Below are 21,956 nucleotides of genomic sequence, written 5' to 3' on the forward strand. Positions count from 1 at the left end.
ACAGGTTCATCAGGTCTGCGAACCATGATCTCTGTGGTCAGTATGGTGCCACGAAAATCACCTCCGCCCGCTCGTGTATCAGTTTGTGGATGGCCGCCGGTATGAGTGAAAGTGGGGGAAAGGCATAAAGTAGGCCTTTTGGCCACTGAACTCTTAATGTCCCCTCTGCCCCTGGATTGGAGTAGCGGGAGTAGAATCTTGGGAGCTGAGCATTGTCCGACAATGCGAACAGGTCGAGGATCGGCTGACAGAACCTGCAGGAGATGTTTAGGAACAGGTCCGGGTGTAGCCCCCACTCTGAAGGGTCCACTGTGGCACGACTCAGGAAGTCCGCTTGTTGGTTGTTGCCCCCCAATATGTGTTCCGCCCTTAGCGACTCCAGGCTGGACTCTATCCAGGCGAACAGGAGCCGTGCCTCTGTCATGAGGGCCTTGGACCTGGTGCCCCCCTGACGGTTGATGTGTGCCTTGGCTGCCACATTATCTGTAAGGACTAGGACATGGCGGCCCTTGATTCTGTGTCTGAAGTGTTGTAGGGCTAGATGGATGGCCCTGAGCTCTAGCCAGTTGATGTTCCTCAGATCCGCGGCGGACCAACGTCCCTGCGTGAAGTGAGGTAGAAGGTGAGCTCCCCATCCGTACAGGCTGGCATCTGTCGTAATGGTAACCCTGTCTGGTTCCTTAAAGGGTGACCCCTTGGTCACCTCCCGAGAACACCACCAACGGAGCGCCCTGCGAATGTGCGCCGGAACCCTGATTAGGCGGTTGGATGCGCTGGTATTCTGTCGTTGGAATGGAAGGAGGAACCACTGTAAGTCCCGCAGATGAAGCCTGGCCCAGGGAACTATGGCTATGCAGGATACCATTTTGCCTAGCAACTGGGATAGTGTGACCAGAGGAACTTTGTGTTGTTTGTGTACCTGGCGAGCCAGTTCCCTGATGCTGACCACTTGCTCCTGGGAGAGGTAGACCATGCAGTTGGATGTGTCTATGATGGCTCCCATATGCAGTAGCCTGGGTGAGGGAACTGTCTGGCTCTTCTGGAAGTTTACTGAGAACCCATGCTGCTGAAGGACGCGAATGGTGGTTTTTACGTCCGCCTGAGCCGCCTGGAGGGATGTAGCTTGGATCAAGATGTCGTCCAGATAGCATTGGACACGTATTGGGAATTTTCTGAGTTTGGCGGCTACTACCACCAGTATTTTTGTAAACACCCTGGGTGCTGAGGAGAGACCGAAGGGAAGGGCCCTGTACTGAAAGTGTTTGCCTCTGTAGCAGAAGCGTAGGAACCTGCGGTGAGATGGATGGGGATGTGAAGGTAGGCTTCGGTGAGATCTATCGATGCCAGGAAGTCGCCCTGCCTGATGTTTCCCAGAATGGATTGTAGGGATTGCATCTTGAATTTTTTGTATGTTATGTAACGGTTGAGATTTTTGAGGTCTAGGATTGCCCTCCATCCTCCTGAGGTCTTGGGGACTATGAAGAGGATGGAGTAAAACCCCTTGCCCCTGTATTCTGGTTGAACCGGTTCTATGGCTTGAATCTCCAACAGGTGTTGGATGGCTTCCTGCATGAGTTTGCGTTTTATGGGATCCCTGGAAACTGAACAACTGTTGAATCAGTCTGTGACAGCGGCTGTTTGTTGGGCCGATGTGCGGGGCGGGCCAGGTGGTGTCGGTGTCCCCGGAATGGACCATACTCCCTGAGATGATGTTGATGGGCCCAATGGTAATTCCATCTTGGTGGCCGCCATTTGGTCTAAATCCAATTGGGCCTGTCTCTGCGCCCTGGAGAGCTCCTTCTCCAGGGCCTGGTGCCTATGGCTGGCTTGCTTTTCCGGCAACTTAGAGGGCTTCTTAAGCATATGCTTGGTCTTGGTTTTGCACTTGCCTGCCACCTTCTGACCCGAAGGCGTGATGCAGCCGTAATTGGGAGGTGGAGAGGTCGTGCCTGTGGGTTGAGGCAACGGTGATCCTTCCATCCCATTAGAGCAATCCCAGAATGAGCGCTGAGAAAAAAGCTCTGGCAGGCAAGTAGTTGGCGGAAGCGAGATTGGAGCAAATACCGAGACTGCCCCCCTGGTCACCCGACCAATAAAAGAAAATTCTCTCTGGGCTACTGTCACGGTAGTTGAGGCAGATACTGAAGGCATGTTTGGAACCACTCTCTGGGCTCCTCCCAGAGGCCTTAGATGACCAGGCAATGTGCACCAGTAAGAAGAAAATTTTACAGATTTTTTTTGAGGCTACCTCAATGAGGACTGGAGGCCTGAATGGGTAAACAAATTTAATCAAATGGCAACTACCAAGCTGAATGTGAAATCTGTGATGGGCCTTGCTGTGGCCTCTCTGAGCCCACGTGGCCTTCTATGATGATTCTTCCAGCAATAGGCCTCGTTGCATCCAGAGACCTTGCCAGGCAAAACCTGGGTCTCTTGGTCCTGGAGGCCTCACGCGCAGGCCTCGCTAGGCCTAGTAGGCCTCAACAGGCAAAAAAACGGGCCTCGTTGGCCCTGGAGGCCACCCGCGGTCCCGCTGAGTGGCCGCCCATCCGCGTCCATTTGGGGAGGACTGCCCCCCCGATTCGCAAAATGGCCTGGAAAAGGCTTTACCGGTAGCCGGCAGGGGCCTGGGGCCTGACTCACGCTGCCCCGATGCTCCACGTGGCCTAAAATGGCGGCCGCGGCCCGTTTTCCCTTTGAAAATGGGCTCCACGACGATCTGAAGCTCAGGGGAATCGCGTGAGTCAGCTGGCTATAATTCTTCGCTCCGGTAGATTTGGTGAAAAAAACGGAGCGTTACTGTAAAAGGGAAGCTCTATTCATCTTCCGGAGCTCCCAGTTACTTTCACGAAGGGCTTTGTTGCCTAAAAAGGCAACAAAGATGGCGCCCGCGGTTGCCCTGGGCTGCCCAAGCAAGCTCTGACAATCCGGATTCAAATTTGAGCCCGGGTCTGGAGCTTGCTATTTTCCCTCAAATTAGGGGAAAAAGCTGGGAAGACTGGGGAGAAAGGCACAGAAAGCAGTCTCTGCTGATGCCCCCCCCCCAGAGCCTTGGGGGTAGAGCTGAGGTTGCAACGGATTTCCCCCCCCCACACCCCCACCTCTCTGTTATATTGAGATCAGAGCTGATCTCAGTAATTGTGGGCAATTTGTTAAGGGTAATTTAGAGGTATCCAATTCTTGAAGGGAAAATCCACCAATGGATTAAATAGTCTAACCTGAAATCTCTGAGAGCCAAGCCAACACGAGTCTTTCCAGAGCAGAGACCAAGTTAAGAAAATGGGTCCCAAGAGGGGGCGTTCTCTGTCCAGTTTTAATGTCTTACCGTTAATCATGGTTATCATAATATTGGTAGCATTTTAGTGTGTGTGATTTTAATGAAGTTGTAGAGCTTCTTACTCTTATGTAGTCCATTCTAATATGAGAAAGATGGGTGATTAAGAAATATGAAATATGAATAAATAATTATTTGTAGATTATTTGTAGGCTGCCTGTACCTGAGATGAGCAAGCAATTTAACTGTATCAGGAAGGACTTTTAGCAGGATTGTAATTCTAAGACATAGAAGAGGAAAGGGATGAAAAGAAAAAGCTTGGTGGACCCGGTGTTCCAATACAGCTGGCACAAAGTAATGTCCTAATTAATATTCATGATAGAAAGGAAAATCATAATTGTCGAACAGAAAATAATGTACCTGTGTGTTGCTGAAGTTATGCTACATGAAAGGCAACAGAAGTTCCTATTAATTAATTTTCTTAAAAATACTCTTATTTCCTATATTTATTGAAATTTCCATTATAACATTCTGAACATTTTGTGTTCAAATAACAGAATTGGCAGTATAGCCTAATGGAGGTAGGAAACAATTAACTACATTTATTCTTCATTAAAAAAATTGAAATGCAAAAACAAATGTTGGGTTAGTGTCAGAATGTCCACTAGCACTTAATCTGACTGTATATGTGTTTTATATGTATTGTATAAAATGTTATATTTGTGTGTGTGTGTGTGTGTGTGTGTGTGTGTGTGTGAGAGAGAGAGAGAGAGAGAGAGATTTTTTATAACCCCAACCACTAAATTTAGATTTTTTTACATACGCACCCTGAGTTTTTGTGCTCTAAGCTTCTGTTTACTGTTTTTAGAAAAACTGATTTAATGCTGATTTGAAATAAAGTTTGATTACATGTATTTTCTACATTTCACCTGTTGAATTCAGAATATAACAAATATAGACAAAAAGTATACTTTATCTGAAAGTATGTTCTGCGCCCTCTTGTGGACAAATATATACATACACAAATTTTAGTTTTATGAATGTGTAATAGTTATGTTTGTATAATGGATGGGAAATTAGTAATTAAGCACTAGCTTACCACAAATTAGGTTCATGGGCATTTTTAGTATTGCTATTCTTAAGCAAGTTTCTTGAGTCATTATCCTTTTTTCTTCTTGTAAAATATATAGTGAAAGATGTTGAAACACATTTAAGCCAATGTCTCACTGATCCACAAAAACCTATTCCTGATTTCTACACTGACAAGGAAAACAATCAGGTTTTACACATACATTTTCACCTTTAAAAATCCTTAATTATTGTAGTTATTTTTTTCACAATATGCCATTGTTGTATGGAGGGTAAGGTACTATATTGAGACCAAGTTGCTATTCCATTATGGAAATCACTGAGCAATATTTCGTTGTTGATGATCACTCAGCCTAGCATTGTTCATCAACATAAGAATGTTGATATGGGGATAAAATGAGAAGGCACCACTGCGTATGACACTTTTTGTTCCCTAAGGAAAGCAGGATACCAATGTAATAATGTCTTTCTACTGGAAAATTTATCAAGAACAAAATAGAAGTACATCAACTTTTTATTATATCATATTCTAATATTTTAATATGTTTTAATATATGTAACCTATATTAATATAGGTTACATTATTGTACAGGTAGTCCGCACTTAACAACCACAGTTGGGATCGACAGCTCCATCGCTAAGTGATACAGTTTTTAAGTTAGCTATCACATGATTGTGACAGATTTAGCACCTCACTTCCGCTGCATCCATTAACTAATCTATTCATAGCTGTTAAGTTGAATATCACATGATGTCACTTGTTATTTTACTGCTGGATCCATTGACTTTGCTTGTGGGTAGCCAATTGTGAAGCAGCAATCATGTGATTGTGAGATGAGATGCTTGTAAATGCTTGCCATTTACAAACCACCTGAATTTTGATCACATGACCACAAAGATGTTGCAATGATTGTAAATGTGAGGGCTGATTGTAACGGACTGGTCATAAAGTTAACTTTTTTCAGCAGTGTTGTAACTTAGAATGGTCGCTAGGGCACTAGTTAAGTAAGCAAGGACAACCTGTATTTTTGAACTGAAATTGTTTTTTAAAGTCAGCCTTAAAATAGACCAATAATAAGCACAATGATTTAGAAGTTAATGTATTATCAATCTTTTGTTTGTATCTAGAATGGCCACTGGCTATGCTTCAGAAGCATTCAACAAACTGTAATCATTATGTCATACAAAAGTGATTCTTAGACTTCTAAGGTGAAATGGCGAAAATGAAAGTGATTATATTTTCCTAAGCTAGAATTGGTCGCAGATCTAAATATACAGAGTTTATTTAGAGTTTAGTAAATCAGTGCTAAAGTGTAAAAAATGTTTTTAACTGAATATATTTGATGATTCTATAGTATTCAAACATTTATTAGACTTTTTAGGCTTAATTAGAAGATATTATTTATTTTTCCTTGATAGGAAGTAGCTCTTGCATTTAATATAGCCTCCAGATTCCACAGCATGGGAGCTGTGTCATCAGTGAGCTTGCCTTGTCCACCACCTCACTCAACATCAGGCAGCAAAGTGGAGACTTTCCATGGTAGAGAGATTTTGGTGGTGGGTAGGTCAACAGAGTTTCCATGCCATGGACTTTAAGGCTGGCCAATGTCAGTAAGCCCAGCAGAGGGGAGGCAAAGCAAGGCAAAGAAGACAGTGAAGATCAGCTGGAGGTGGTAGTGGGGTGTGGCAATAATAGTGGGTAATGGTGGGAGACACCAGCTTCTTCATCTCAATTTATGCTGTGCAGGATGCCAAAAGAGGGCAGAGATGGGGGAATATAGGCAAATGGAGGGAATTGAAGCAGAGACACAGTCACTGACTACAGGATGCTGCCGTGTCCATAAATGCAAGCTGGCTGCTAAGTACCCAAAGTTTGATCATTTGACTTTGGGGAAGCTGCAGTAGTTGTAAGTGCAGAGATTGATCATTAGTCCATTTTTTTCAGCACACCATTGTAACTTTGAATAGTCACTGAATGAATAGATATAACACAGGGCTATGTATTAACAAGCCAGTTTATGTAAGTAACTTACCCAGATATTACATATTTTCTTAGACTTTCAGGTCAGTCTGAAAGTTCATTATTATCTGGATAAGCTCTATAGTAGAATTAAGAGTAGAAATGGGAGCTACATAAGTAGTCCCTGAAGTTCAGACACATTCTCCTTTGATCAATTGGTTATATAAATTAGATGGCCAGCTTGGATATTCAAACAGTTATCATATTTCAACACAGACTAACTCAGACTAATTATGAAAAAAAATAGGTAAAAGAAACCATGCATAATATTCTGAGCTCTTTTGAAAGAATTCAACAAGGTTCATCAGGCTGATCCTCTCAAAGGGTTCCTGTGCATATAAGCTTTATTCCAATGCATTGAGTAGCATTTGTTTTACAGTGTTGTAATAACTAGAATATCTAATCCACAAATTATTTGACATCAAATACAACCATATTTCTATAGTGCTTCTATCATTGTTTTCAATGATTTTGCCTTGCTTCACTCATGCCGAGGGACCAAATCTATATCCATCAGGAAGTCAATGTAAGGACCATGATGAATGTATAACCCATACAGTCCAATGTAACTGCAAAATATGTTGATGAAGAAGTTCACACATCATGTATTGGTTGTACATTTAATCTGTTTTATTATTATAGAAGTATTATTTTGTATGTTCCTTGTTATAGAAAGTTATTTTAAAGAACAATTGCTTTTATTATTGAATAAATCAATTCAGAGATTCCTAAAATACAAGATCAATGAGTGCCATTTTAATAAATTTTAAGAGCAGTTTCAACCTAGCAGATAGACAAAATTGTCAATCTATATGTGAGCCAGAATGATTCAAATAATACAAGATCTATTTCTGCAGTACTGGAACCACTGTGATTATAATTATCTGCTAGATAGTTATCTGCTATCATTCTAATAGATAACAGGATTCTGGTTATACAAACATCTAAAATAATGTATTGCATCAGATCTTTATTGAACTTTCTCTTACCACTGTACCCAGAAGGGTTCCTCCAATTATTTTTCTTATGTTGATCATATAGACCACGGTTGTCAAACTCGCAACATCACGTGACGTGTCGGGACGTATCACAACTTTTTCTCAATTGCCGGCAATGGAGTGGGCGCAGTTTTGGCATGATGCATCCGGCTCGTGGGCTGGCAATTTGACACCCCTGATATAGACTACTCACTTTATGCAAACTTTACTTTTCTTAGTCTTGTTTTATATTGCATATTAAATAAAACTCTATGCTACTACATTTTTTTAAACATTAAATTTTGTTTTGCTTTGCGAATAGAGTCTTTCTTTCTCATTCCAGTGTGTGCAGGAGATGGGAAGTAATGTTAGCTGGCACCCGAACTAAAATCTGTGTGTAAGCACCACCATCCCAAGCACTTCAGGATGAATGGGGATATGCCTCATGTTCCCATCACTACTCTTGCAGGGATTGCTAGTCTTACTGATCGTAAGTATCTTTCTAAGTAAGTTTTTTAAAATTAAAACTTAATATAAATTATCTTAGCATTTTATTGCATGTTTATATTTATATCAAAATATCTTTGGAACATTCTTTAAAGAAGTAAATGTGTGTGTGTGTGTGTGTGTGTGTGCGTGTGTGCAGGTGAACTAAATGTATGCGCATGCGTATGTATGCATATATGGGTAGAAATAAAGTATTGAGTATCTGTGCATACCTTGGTTATCGCTATACCAAATCTCTACCTTATTTTTCTTGGATGGAAGAATGAATAGTTTGTACTTTTAAAATCCTGATTTGACAACAGAGCAAAATATGCAATTGTGTTATAACACAATATTCTTATCTTCTATGACAATATTATAATTTGAAGGTATTTAATTTTTCAGTTACAAAATGCAGTTAAATTGACCCCTATCCAATAAAAGCCTTAGAAATTGATCAGTGGGAATTGTGCGCTGGATGACAAAGAAGCCTCAGCTTAGTATTTCTTTGAGCTCTGTGCAGGAGGGCATTGATTCAAGTATAACAGATACCTGGCCAATTATTGATGCATAATAGATAATTTTCTGGCACTCGATTGCTATGCACAAAAACGCAAAAGAAGAGAATAGTAACATGTAATATGGAAGTAGAATAGGCTTCCCTAAGTTGATGCTCACTAGGTACCTTGGAATTACAACTTCTGGAATTCCTAGCAAGAATATCAATTTGGAGAAGACTGAGCATCAGAAGTATCAATAGTTATTAGTGTCAGAGGTATTATTACTGGCTCTGAATCACAGTGTTTAATACTGCAGGAATGCTAGATGGGACAAAAATTTTCTGAAATGCTGATTTTTTTTTAATGGAATAATGTTTTATTTTAAACCTTTCTACAACAGTTTTGAATCAGCTGCCTCTTCCATCACCTTTGCCCGCCACAACTACAAAAAGCCTGCTCTTTAATGGACGAATTGCAGAGGAGGTGAACTGTCTTTTGGCTTGTAGGGATGAAAATCTGGTTTCACAACTTGTACACAGTCTCAACCAGGTGTCAACAGATCACATGTATGTATTTAAAGCACAGCATTTTAAAATTGACTATTAGTGTGTAGAATTATTAAAGGCACTTTATTGATACTGCTGGATTGTAGAAATGTAGAAAGTCTAATCCACTCTTGCCAAAAAGCTTATTTTTATTGGGTCAGTAATATTTGCTCAATCTAGTTAATAGCTCTGTTGTAGAACAGTATAGGAGGAAAAAACACTTAACATGTGGTGCCTTGAGGTCCTGAATGAAAGGCTATAAATAAAATAAATATACTTTAGAGATTTAATGAAAAATGAGTAACTAAATACTAACAAATTAAGCAAAGTAATAGATTGTGACACTAGTGTTGTAATAGGGTGACTATTTCATGATTTTCAGCATCTTTTTGTTCTGCTTTTGCTGTATGAATAATAGCTTAAAAATACTGAAGTGCTGGATCTCAGAACATTGTTAGGTTTGTAGTTTTTAAGGCTGTGAAGTAGACTACACATTAAGATATTGATTTATAAATATGAAATATGTAATGATTTCAAACGAGTTCAAAAACTTATTAGAGACATAAAATTTATTTATTTATATCCCTTATTTATTATTTTTACAAATAACTCCAGGCAGCGAACATATCCAACATATCTTCCTCTTCCTATTTTCCTCACAATAACAAACCTGTGAAGTGGGGTTGGGCTGAGAGAGCGCGACTGGCCCAAAATCACCCAACAGGCTTTCATGACTAAGGCAGAACTTGAACTTGTGATCTCCTGCTTTCTAGCCTGGTGCCTTAACCTTTGGACCAACTGACTCTCTAGATCGCTAGAATACTAGACCAAAATTATTCCAGACAACAATATCAACAATAACAGAATATATAGCAACTCAGTTTCAGTTAACAGCTGGGTAAATACATAGGTTTAATTCTACACTTGTGGCTTCTGCCAATGATGGTTTCTTCAGAGAAATCCCTGGCAGATGTAGTACCACTAAGAAGACACCTCAGCTGTTCTTGAAACCTAGACAAATGCACAAAGTAGAAAGCTACTAATTACCCAGTTCCTAAAATATGATGTTTTATACAACAGAAATATTTTAAATTTGCCTTAGTAACAATTGGTAGTTCTTGAACTCCTTCAGAAAAGTTGTGTTTCTGGTGAGTTGTTTACCTTAGTAAGTTAATTGTAGGATTTTGCACCAGAATTAGCTTTTAGACCAATTTCAAATACAGAAATAAATATAAATATAAATACTGTTATAAAGAATGTTACATTAATCCAGTTCTGAAGTTAATCCTTATATTCAGGAATTACCATATCAGTTGTAATTATGTCTACTAATAACAATAACTTGAGGAAGTAAAAAAAATCTATAGGTTGATGTAGTTCCGGTCCCTTTTATATCGGCCCCGGACTGTGTGTAGAAATTTGGTGGCAAAATAGTACATTTCTGGTGATTTCTTTCATTTTATTCCACTCTTTAAGTGAAACCATTAAAATTCAAAGGTCAACTGCATGCTAAGCATGGAGTTCCTGAGTTTCTAGGCAATAACTTTATCTCATCTACGCCTTTGGAGACCTCTGAATCAGAGCATGTTTTTTTTTTAAAAAAAAGAAACACCCAAACTTTTACCCTAAGTCAAAAATATTGCTATCCCTGATCTGGGATCAATACAGATTATACACCTATCCTTCAGAGGAAGAATAAAGCTTGTCAAGAAAGAACAGTATTCATAATGCCAGGATAAAACCGTTTTTGCTGTCCTACCTAATGGTTTTTGGAGCCTCATCCAGTCCACCATAGCATTCAGACACTAGTCCAGTGCTTCTCAAATAGTGGGGCGCGCCCCCCAGGGGGGGCGCGAGGCTCCGTAAAAGGGGGCTCGTTTGACCTCGGAAAATACTGTCATATTGGATTTCTAGATCGGATCATCCGACTCACTCGCAAGCGGCGTCCCACACGGCATTGGTTGCCTAGCAACTCTAGAGCTGAAGAGAGGGAGCAGCGCGGCGCGAACACTGAAAATTGTCCCAGACATGATGCTCTATCCTGATTGGCCAAACCCGCCCGTGTGACTTTTAGACCCGGAAATCGGTCCTCTGTACAGAAAAATTTTTTTTAACAGGGATGAGAAGACAGGCGGAGAGAGAAGGAGAGAAGGAGATAAAAGAAAGTCTTCCGAAGGCTAAGACGAGGAAATATGACGAGGGGGGCGCGAAATGTTTTCTTCTTCCTAGGGGGGCATGACAGAAAATTGAGAAGCACTGCACTAGTCAAAGAGCTTTTCAGTTTTCAGTGATTCAAATGATGTTGATGAGTAGAGATGAGTAGCATCAACTATTATCGTATCTCAATTCCAACACCTTATAATTCCCTCAAAAACTTTATATAGATGTTAAACAGTAATGAAAAAGAATGGAACCCTGTAGAACCTCACTGTTTCATTGTCAATAGCCAGAGGTGTTGCTCCCCCCCCCAAAGCATGGCCTTTGTAAGTATTTTTCAAAGCATATTAGTTTAATACATAAATTCCCAGTGGGTAAGGCTGATGCAGAAAGATAACACAATCAGTGTATTAAAAAACACTGAAATATGGACAGTCAATATTACTTAGTTTTAAAAATTCTAATTTTGTAAATATGGTAGTTATTTAAACTAGATTAGTTGAAAAAAATCAGAGTTAAACAAGTCACTGGAAGTTCATTGCTCTTTTAAAAATTGTGAAATTACATTTTTAAACAAATTAGTCAACCTTTATCTTATAGATGTTGTGTGTTATTAGATGCTATTTTTAACAGATACAATTTTTAGAATAATTAAAAATTAAGAGTAGCAATATTATTTCTTAATCAAATGTTTAATTAACAGGAGAGTTAATAATGGTGAGACTGCTGTTTCAAGTTTGAGAACTTTCTGTATTAAGATGAAAGCAACTGTGCTGTATTGCAGATAATTTAAATATAGAGAGTTCTCAACTTAATGACCATTCAAAGTTACAAGTGACTTAAAATAAACTATGATCTGTCCTCAATGTTTCAACATTCTGGTGCTTGGCAACCAGCTCACATTTATGAAAGTTGCAGTGTTTTGTGGTCACATATCCGCAATTTGCTACTTTTTTATTAGTTTCAGCAAAAATCACCAATTTGGAAGAATGGATTTGCTTAACTATCACACCGTTTGCCTAACGATTGTGGGGATTCATTTTATCACGGTGGTAGAAATGGCCGCAAAACCAAGTCTGGTCTCATAATGTCCCAACTTATGACTGCAACAATTTGTGTCCAAAATTCCAGGCTCCTGTATATTTATTCCATGCTACAGACCATGAAGGAGAAGAAACCATTTCCATCTCAGAAAAACGCACTTTGTAGTCCCAACACATTAATGATCTTTTATGGGTGTCCTAATTCATAGCTTGCATGCTTGATAATATACTCATGGGTTCCTGTAATTCTTTTGTTTTCTGTATCTTACATCAGAGAATTGAAAGATAACCTTGGCAGTGATGATCCAGAGGGAGATATACCAGTCTTGCTGCAGGCTGTCCTGGCAAGGAATCCTAATGTTTTCAGGGAAAAAAGCATGCAGAACAGATACGGGGTACAAAGTGGTGAGAATTTTTATTCATTTCACTATATTTTCTAAAGAAAATAACAGTCAACTTTGTTACCTTTCTAGTGTGATAGCATAAATGAATTTTAGATATAATTTCAAATGTGTTGGTTTATTTAGTTTTTAATACATGAGATGTGTGTCCTAGCTATTTCAGTCTAGGATTTTGGGGAAAAAAACTTTATTCAGACTAATAGCAGAATAATAATGTATCAGTCCTACAAAAAGTCACTTTGGCATGGACTTACATGTTGAAATCTACATTTAAATAACCCATGACCCATAGGTTCAGAGATATTTCCTTACCTGATTCCTTACTACCTTCAATTGCAGCAGTTCTAATGTACTGCCTTCACTGGAAGAATTCCTAAAAATTCAGGGAGATATTCAGAGATGTATCTGCTTGAAAGTAGCCCATATTGAACATCAGGAGTTGTCCACATGAAATATTTTATGATATTTTATATTATGTCATAGAATGCTTTCTGATAATTTTTATGTCAATATGTTTTATAAAATCTGTTAAATTTGAGTTCCATGGGAGTCACGGCTCGCAGATTTTGGATAAGTTACCGTATATGCCGGCGTATAAGGCGACTTCTGCGAGCGCTAAAATCGGCACCAAAGACGGAGGTCATCTTATATGCCAAGTCGTCTTATACGCCGGAAATACTGGTAGTTTCCGGCGTATAAGACGCCGTTCTAGGAATGCGGCTCGGTGATAAAGACGGGGGTCGTCTTATACACCGGGTCGCCTTGTACGCCGGCATATACGGTATTTCAGATGGATAAGTTAGCCCATTTGAGGTACCTTGGTTCAAAATGTTTTGCTCTGTGATATACCGTTTCACCCAGTTAAAGGTTATGGACATGAGAGTTTTAATAATATATAGATAGATTGTGTTAGGCATATTTAACTATGGCTTATTGTGAAAACTAAATGGAAAGCACAAAGATGAAAAAATTGAGTACTACTCAGAACAGAGGAATGGAAAATACAATATCTACACATATTGCTGACTGTAAATCCCTTATAGACTTTTTTTTTGCAAGAAACAGAAAAACTTGAATTTATGAGTTATGGTTTTGATGATTAGACTGAATAGATTATATAAAAAATAGAATTATGTTATAACCATAGAGCAAGACATAACTTTATAATTGTACTTATAACTGCTGTAAAAAAAATCAAAATCTACTTCTGTGTATATCTTTTTTCTTTTAACTCTTTGATTTATTTTTTATTTTTCTCACCCTGTATTAATTTCTATTAGATTTTATTTTCTTTCTTAAAGTTGATATATGTGTGTGTGTACACACACATGTATATATATGTACATAAAGAGATGTATATGTATAAAATAAACTTAAATGGACAGCTAATCACAGTTAACCCACTGGTCTATCTCTGTAAGTCACTGCTATTTGCAAAAAAGGATTTTAAGAATTCTTTTCCAAAATTCTGATAGTAGTATACTATGGGTATCGTAGAGGAGAGATACATATTGTTGAAAATGAGTCATGTAGTTGCTAGAATTATGTATGTATGAACCTATATGTTCATAAGAATTTGGTCTGCTGTCATTGTATGTGCTGACCATACTTGCACCAATTTTTGCATAATTATTATGTTTAAATAATAAAGCAAACAAATTGGGAGATAATTCAGAACATTCTTCTTCTTTTTTTTTAAGGAATGATGATGCCACAGTACAAACTTTCTCAGAATTCCATGCATGGTAGTCCTGCATCTTCCAATTATCAACAAACCACTATCTCTCATAGTCCTTCAAGGTATACAACTTATCATTTTTTCAGATTTTGAAGTATGATTCTTTGGGTCTGTAAGAAAAATATTTATTTTGTTTTGTTTTGATTTGATTTGATTATCACTAAAACCATGATACAATAATTGGAATGGACCTTCAATACTTTTAGCAATGCAGGGAAAATATTATGTTTCTAGTATTTTAAAGCTTTGCCTTTATATGATAGAAAAAAAGAATAATAGTGGGAAAAAAGTACATGTAGTCTTCAACTTACAACAGTTTGCTTAGTGACCATTCAAAGTTACAATGGCACTGAAAAAAGTGACTTACGACCATTTTTCACACTTATGACTGTGGCAGCATCCCATGGTCACGTGTTTTACATTTGGATGCTTAGCAACTGGTTCATACTTATGACGGTTTCAGTGTCCCGTGGTCACATGATCACCTTTTGCAACCTTCTGGCAAGAAAAGTCAATGGAAAAGCCAGATTCTCTTAACAACCGTGTTGCTAATTTAACAATTGTAGTGATTCACTTAACAAATGTGGCAAGAAAAGTTGTAAAATGGGACAAAATTCACTTCACATTTCTCACTTAGCAACATAAATTTGAAGCTCAATTGTGGTTGTACGTTGAGGACTACCTATAAATCATCATTGTTTAGAGATAGAAAGCCTTATACACACACACATATATGCATATGAGGAGTTACACAATAGTATCAGTAAGGGATTATCAGATTTTTTTTCTGATTGTCCATACATATTCTCCAGTACAGGAGATGGAGAATCCACCAATGTGTTTTCTCTGTCTGCCTGCTCTTGAGACCAAGTAGCCAAACTTGACACACTTCCTGTGCTAGGAGATCCAGTCTTGACTTGGTCTCAAGCTCTTGAAGACGTATCAGGTTTGGCTCTCAGAGATATTAGCAGGTCAGAGACCCATTTGTGAATTCTCCCTTAATAATTTCCCCAGTACTCTGAACAACAATCACAGCCTGGGAATTTCTCCCTGCTGTTCCCCTGCAGCACTGAGCTCAGCATTGCCTCAAATCGGCTGATTTGAGGCTTTAGGGGTGGGGGTGGGGAGGCAGCTACAGCCTTCCCGTTTTTCTTCTTCTTTCCCCAGGGACCTGGGGGGGATTTTCCAGGATCGCTAAACCCCCTGAACAGTTTACAAGCTGACAAGCGAGCCCTCTAACTAATTCCCCAGTCTTTCGGAACCTCTTCGGCAGTTCAAAACAGCCATTTTGGTTGCCGCCGAAGGCAACGAATTTAATAAAACAAATACGAGGGCTCTCTTCCTTCAGTCAATTGGTTCTTATTAACAGGCGAATCTCATGCAGTGCATAGCGCCGCTGTGAGCTTCCCTCTCACCCTCATGTAGTTTACCTTAAAAATTTACCAGAGGCCGTCCTCGACGGTCTGGAAGCAGCGGCCGTCATTTTGGTTGCCACTGAAGGCAACGAAGAGACACATGGAGCCTTTTGCACTCGTTTGGGTGCTTTCTTCTTCCCTGCTGGCTCCAAGTCATATCACAGCCCATTCCACTCGCAGTGCTGCGACATCTGCGGCATGGGCCACTCAGGCGTCCATCGAGGAGATTTGCAGGGCTGCGACATGGTCTTCGCCCTCCCCATTTGCACGCCATTATAGGATTGACTGCTTTGCTTCAGCGGATGCCTCCTTTGGTCAGAGGGTCCTTCAGCAGGTGGTTTCTGGGGACGTGGATCCGGCCTTACCTGTTTCCCACCCATCAGGACAGTGAGGCTTTGGTATGTCCCATTGGTGGATTCTCCATCTCCTGTACTGGAGAAGGGGCGTTGTCTTACCTGAACGCCTTTTCTCAGTACAGAGATGGAGAATCAACACCCACCCTTAAGGTCAGTTAGTCCGTTATTAGGGATTAGAGAGCCAACACCTCGTCCTAGCATCAGCCACTTTCGCCCTCGTCAAGACTGGATCTCCTAGTACAGGGTGTGTGTCAAGTTTTGCTACTTGGTCTCAAGAGCAGGCAGGCAGAGAAAACCCATTGGTGGATTCTCCATCTCCGTACTGAGAAAAGGCGTTCAGGTAAGACAACGCCCCATCTATATTTGTAAGTAACCTGATTATAAATCATTTGTTATCAGGCCTTGAAACCCCTGAGTAATTAGAACCATACATTTTATCTTTAAATGTTGAAAGACTAATTTCTTAGTAATAATGATGGCACAGAGAATCTTTTTTTTGTTGTTCAGCTCTTAGTGTCCCTGTGATAGGTATGTAATTAAAAAATAATTGTCCAAAATGATTAGTATGAAAGTTAAATTAATAATATAATTCTTCCCAGAATATAATAACTAGGATATTTCAAAAAAAAATATTTTTGAACTGTACCTTCATTGGATCGCCAGCAACAAAATGATTTATACCCTTTTTTCCTTTACAAAATGCAGTAAGGTCCTAAGTCTGATCTTTTTAAAAATAAAGTAGACTCTATTAGTTACTGAAATTTATACCCACATTAAGATAGTTTCCCACTATTCACACATTGGGATCTTATTACTTTTTCCATTCAAACTGTAAAATGTGCACGTCAGATTGATTTTATCAATGACAAGTATTTGCAACATGTTATTAGAGTTATATAAATGCATTTACTAGTAAAAGGCAAAAAATTTATGCAATCTGAAGAGAAACCAGAATAGGGAATATACTAGAGTTGAAAGTTTTAGAAAAAGGAGTAATGCAGTTTATGATGAAGCAGAAATGCAATTTTCTAGACAGAAAATTTCTGCAAGCTTAACAATTTAGCTATTATGTCTGTTTTTTCTACACTCCAGAAGGGTTCATAACAAATATTAGTGAATACTCTTTTAGTAAGTAAATTTGGATTCATAAGACACTGGATTTCCTGTTTTATGTTCTGTTCTGAAGTGTGCAGATAATTATGGTACAACAGTGTGATCTTATAAATTACCAAATTAAAATGCTGCATATTTCTATCAAATTGTTTTGTTGTTTAGTTTTTTGTTGTTCATATTGTTTGACTGATTTACCAAAGATGAGAATATTGATAAATGGTGGCTTAGATTCAGAGAATCAAGAAGAGTTACAGAAATACAAGGAAATGACTTCTTATGATATAGTATCATGTGTGATGTTGAATCATAACAGTACAATTGAAATATGATGTTTAAAGATAAAAGCTGTCATAAAATTTAAGATAAGTACAATACGGTCTTGACAAAGGATTTTCATATAATAAAAATTCTGAATTGGGATCACCTTCTTTGTTGACAACAAAATTAATCCTAAATAATGAATTCAGTACGTGATATTTTAATAGAATAAACTTTTTGTCTGCTTTTGCTGATCAGCATTCTATGACCTGAAAAAGCCTTTTGCTACTCCAAATTCAAGCTAATATTCCCAGTTATATCACTTGTGCCACCCTCAATTTCGTTGATTGAGGAATTTCAGCTGGCGGGATCTAGAAGAAGGACCTTCTCTGCTATTGCCCTTGCCTTTGAAATAGTTTATCCTCAGAGATGAGGCCAGTCTTCACCCTTCTGGTTTTCTGGAAGAGTGTAAAGACCTGGCTCTTCCCATCAGCATGGAGGTCTAAGTATGATGTAACTCAGGGAATGGTTGGTGACTTGTGGGTACTCCATTTGCTTTGTCAACTTTTTAGGTTTTTGAAATTTTAACTTCGAATTCCGCTTTTATCTTGTAAGTTTTAATTTTGTCCTTAACACTGTCTTTAATCTAATTTTTTATTCATGTGTTTATATTGTTCTATTATATTATAAACTGCTCATTGTAGATGAGATGAACAGTGTAGAAATTTAACAAATAAAGTAATAAAAAGTAGTTCAGTAATTAAATAATTAGACATTATGTTTATATCGGTGCTCTTACATTATTTCTTTTCGATTTTATTTGCAGTCGATTTGTGCCACCACAGTCAAGTTCTGGTAATAGATTCATGGCACCACAAAACAGTCCAGTGCCTAGTCCGTATGCTCCTCAGAGCCCTGCAGGATATTTGCCATATTCACATCCTCCAAGTTACACGCCTCACCCACAGATGCAACAAGGTATTTTTCTTCTTTTCAGAACATGCCAAATTGTACTATATGCACTTAATTAAAAGAATAATGCCTTGATTAAGTTAATAGTTTTAATAGTGTCAATTGTTAAAGAGTTGGAGTTTGTGGGAGAGAAGTAATGGATTATGTGTTGAGTAACTTTTGCTGTGCTCATTTTGGCACCTGCCTTATTCAATTCTATCATGCAGTTGTGACAAATTATTAAAATGGGAATTCTGTCTCAAGAATAATAAAATTTTAACCGGCTTATCTTAGTCAATGAAGATGTCCAACCTGATAATTGTTTCCATTCCTTCCTTCCCAAATACTTCCTTCCAATACAGTGTACTATTTCCATTACAGTGTTGGAAAGGATATATTCAGATCATGGCTAACGTTGTTGGTCGCAGTCGGCCAGAAGTTTAGAGTAGGTTTGGCATTTTTATCCACCTATCAATTCCTTCCCAAGGATCTTGGATAAATAGATGTTATTTGATGGTGTTAAAAGTATTGCAGAATGTAAGGTGTTTCAAGTTTTAATTATATCATAGTTGGTTGCACTGTCAGCTAAAATTTAGACTGGATGATGATGATCATGATAATTGCTTTTAGGAATGGCCTGCTGTTGTCTTCCTAGGTCTGAGGGAGTGATTAGCCGAAGCTGACCTTGTGCCTAAGGTAGAACTTGGGCACTCCCAGTGTCTTGTCCAGTGCCTTAGCAATTATATCAGTGCTTCCCAAATTTTCTCCTTCATCACTCAAAATTGCTTATCAGAAAGTTGTTCATTCAAGGATAGGTTGTAAGCACCTTCATAACTTTGAATGGTCACTGAGTGAATGGTTGCAACTCAAGGATTATCTGTATTATAAAAACAGTATCATTGATCATTATGTCATTTCAACAAAAAATCATTGGTAACTTTATCAATTTTCATCTTAGAGATTTTCAGGTATATTTTAATACACCCTGCAAACTTTAAGTCAATTTAAATGTCCCTCTTGTGATAGTAATGGTTTGTGTATTGTTACCCAAAGTATAACCACTTTTACCCAATTTTGCATAATTTACCCAAATTGCATTACACCATATTGGTTCTTGAGACTGAGATTATTCTTTAGAAATCTTTAATATTAAATTCAGGATCATCTAAATATAGTTTGTTTGTTATCCAGTGGATACTAAATTTCCTGCTCATGAAACTTCATGAATTTCAGCTCAGTTTACATTTCTAAGTGTAACATGAAGAAAATTCATAAATAGGTTAAATTTAGGGATATGCTAAACTTTCCATGTACGAATTATTCTTTGTTACATTTTCCAATTGAAGTATAGAAACATTATTATTTAAATTATGCTTGATGTAACAGTATCATATTATATACTTGTCTTTTCTCCTGGATACAGTTTTTCTTTTTCTCTCTCAAATGGTCTCTCTCTCTCTCTCTCTCTCTCTCTCTCTCTCTCTCTCTCTCTCTCTCTCTCTCTCTCTCTCTCTCTCTCTCTCTCTCTCTCTCTTTCTTTCTTTTTTTCTTTCTTTCTTTTAACATGACTGCCTGGACATCCCCCAACCCCCCAAAAAACAATTGCCTTGGACTCCATAGAGTCACAGGGCTTTAGAAACTTGTTGAACATTTGAAGAGTAGAGGCCATATATATCTCTACAGATATTGTTCTGGAGGCATGGGCCACAACAGAGAAGGCATTCCTTCTTACTCCTGCAAAATAAAAACATTTAATACAAAGAGTCTGGACTTTACTCACTCAAAAGAAATAATCGGTGACAAATGGTCTCGCAAAAGTCAGGCCCCATACTATGAAGGGCTTTATAGCAGATAACCATAGGGGAGTTGTATCTGGAAGTTGACTAGTAACCAGTCTAGGCATAACACATGGCTATAACAAAAGGGCTAGTCTGCTTTTGTCTCCTAACAAATTCTCATCAAAATCAGTCATTGTTTAGGTCAGCAAAATGTCTTCCCTATTCTTACATGTAGAACTAGTTAGGTCCTTTGTGGTGGCCAGCCTACAACACAACTCCTTATACAGCACACGGCATTAGTTCAGCCAAGTGGTAATGAGGTCACAAATCATTGTAGTTTCCTTCTGTTCCAGGTAAGGCTGAAATTGGCATACCAGTTGAATCTGGGGGAAAGACCTTCTGGCCACAGTCTTCTGTCTTTTCCAGCACAATCCTAGAGGGTTGTGACTAGCTGCTTGATATCTTAAAAAAGAGACACATTCTTAGCCTTAAATTTGGGTGTCTTCAAATCAGTGTTGAGTCCTCAGGACTGCCTAGACTAGTCTCTGTGTATTCTTGTCAAGATTTTCAGAAGTAGTTTGCTACTGCCTTCTTACTAGTACTGAGAAGGTGGCTGGCCCAGGGTTACCTAGCTGGTTTCATGCCTAAGGCAGTACTAGAAGTTATGTTTTCCTAGTTTCTAGCCTGGTGCTTAATCCTACAGCAAACTGACTCTTTAGTCTTAAGTTACTGCTTACATGAAATTTCCTGTTGCTTAGCTCTTTCAGGGTTATCTAAACCTCTTAGATTATGTGTCTAAGTTATAATATTATACTCAGTTTTCTTTTTGTTGTTCTCCAAATCATTGCCATATATTTTCATCCACTGAATTAATTTTTTCTGCATTCTTAACCAATTCAAGTGTGGATTCATTCTTACTTGGCCATAGGATGAAATTGTGGTTACAAATATTAGCCCTATACAGAAATCTTAGTTATACCACTTTTATGTTACCTTGACTACATAAATGTGAAAGGGATTAGCAATCCATCACATCATACCAAAAGAAACATTTGCAGTAACTAGTGTTTCGTAAAATAATTTATCCTTGCAAATCAGAGTAATTATTGTGGGAATCCAACTGTGTCTGGTATGTCTTTGTAACTTATTTCACGTTCACATATTGACTTCGTGTTTGACTATTAGACTTTCTAAAGTACAACATTTCTTATACAAATTTTGAAGTTATGAGGAGAACACTATTCTTTTTAATTTTGAAAAGAATAAAAGTGTATAATACTTATTCTTAGTATTTTCTACAAAGAAGGCAAAGGGTTTTTTCCAGTAGATATTTTGCCAAATGCCAATGGGTTTTTAAGGCCTTCACACCTTTAAATACAATGCATGTAGGCTAAAATAGTGCAATTTATATTCTCTTTGGAATATACAGATTATGAAACCCATGCTACTAATGTTCTTTCCTGCGCATAATAGGCTGACATGTAAGTTGTATTGTTCAGAGTGGAAATCAGACAGGCCTGTAAATTAGAATGGAAACCACTAAAAACAGCGAAGTCTAATATATGTAGTGTGCTTGCAGATCTATTAGAAAATGCTTATATGTGTGTTTGTATAATCTTGCTTTCAGCTTCAGTATCCAGCCCTATTGTCTCGGGTGGGATGAGGAGTATACATGAAAACAAGATTACAAGTCAGTTGGGTAGCTCAACCAATCACCATCCTGATAATTCAAGACATGGCTCTAGTGAAGACTACCTACACATGGTGCACAGAATAAGCAGCGAAGTAAGAGATATTTATGTTAACCTTTAGTTTTTCTACCTCTTAATACAGGTTAATCATTAGGTAAGTGTTA

The 21,956-nt window shown here is 38.4% G+C and overlaps 1 protein-coding gene across 3 annotated transcripts in view; it reads left to right on the forward strand.

The window, feature by feature from the left end:
• NIPBL (NIPBL cohesin loading factor) overlaps positions 1-21,956 on the forward strand; it is a 197,330-nt gene that overhangs the window by 78,227 nt on the left and 97,147 nt on the right. For all 3 annotated transcript variants that reach the window (XM_039347918.1, XM_039347920.1, XM_039347919.1), the window contains exons 2-7: positions 7,704-7,850; positions 8,747-8,912; positions 12,366-12,496; positions 14,193-14,292; positions 18,199-18,350; positions 21,729-21,886. In XM_039347918.1, the coding sequence (XP_039203852.1) occupies positions 7,787-7,850; positions 8,747-8,912; positions 12,366-12,496; positions 14,193-14,292; positions 18,199-18,350; positions 21,729-21,886 (771 nt within the window). In that variant the 5' untranslated portion in view covers positions 7,704-7,786. The remainder of the gene's footprint in view (positions 1-7,703; positions 7,851-8,746; positions 8,913-12,365; positions 12,497-14,192; positions 14,293-18,198; positions 18,351-21,728; positions 21,887-21,956) is intronic.

The sequence above is a fragment of the Crotalus tigris genome, unplaced genomic scaffold (assembly GCF_016545835.1).
Source record: "Crotalus tigris isolate CLP2741 ecotype Arizona unplaced genomic scaffold, ASM1654583v1 scf7180000018103.2265978, whole genome shotgun sequence".
NCBI classification, from domain to species: Eukaryota; Metazoa; Chordata; class Lepidosauria; order Squamata; family Viperidae; genus Crotalus; species Crotalus tigris.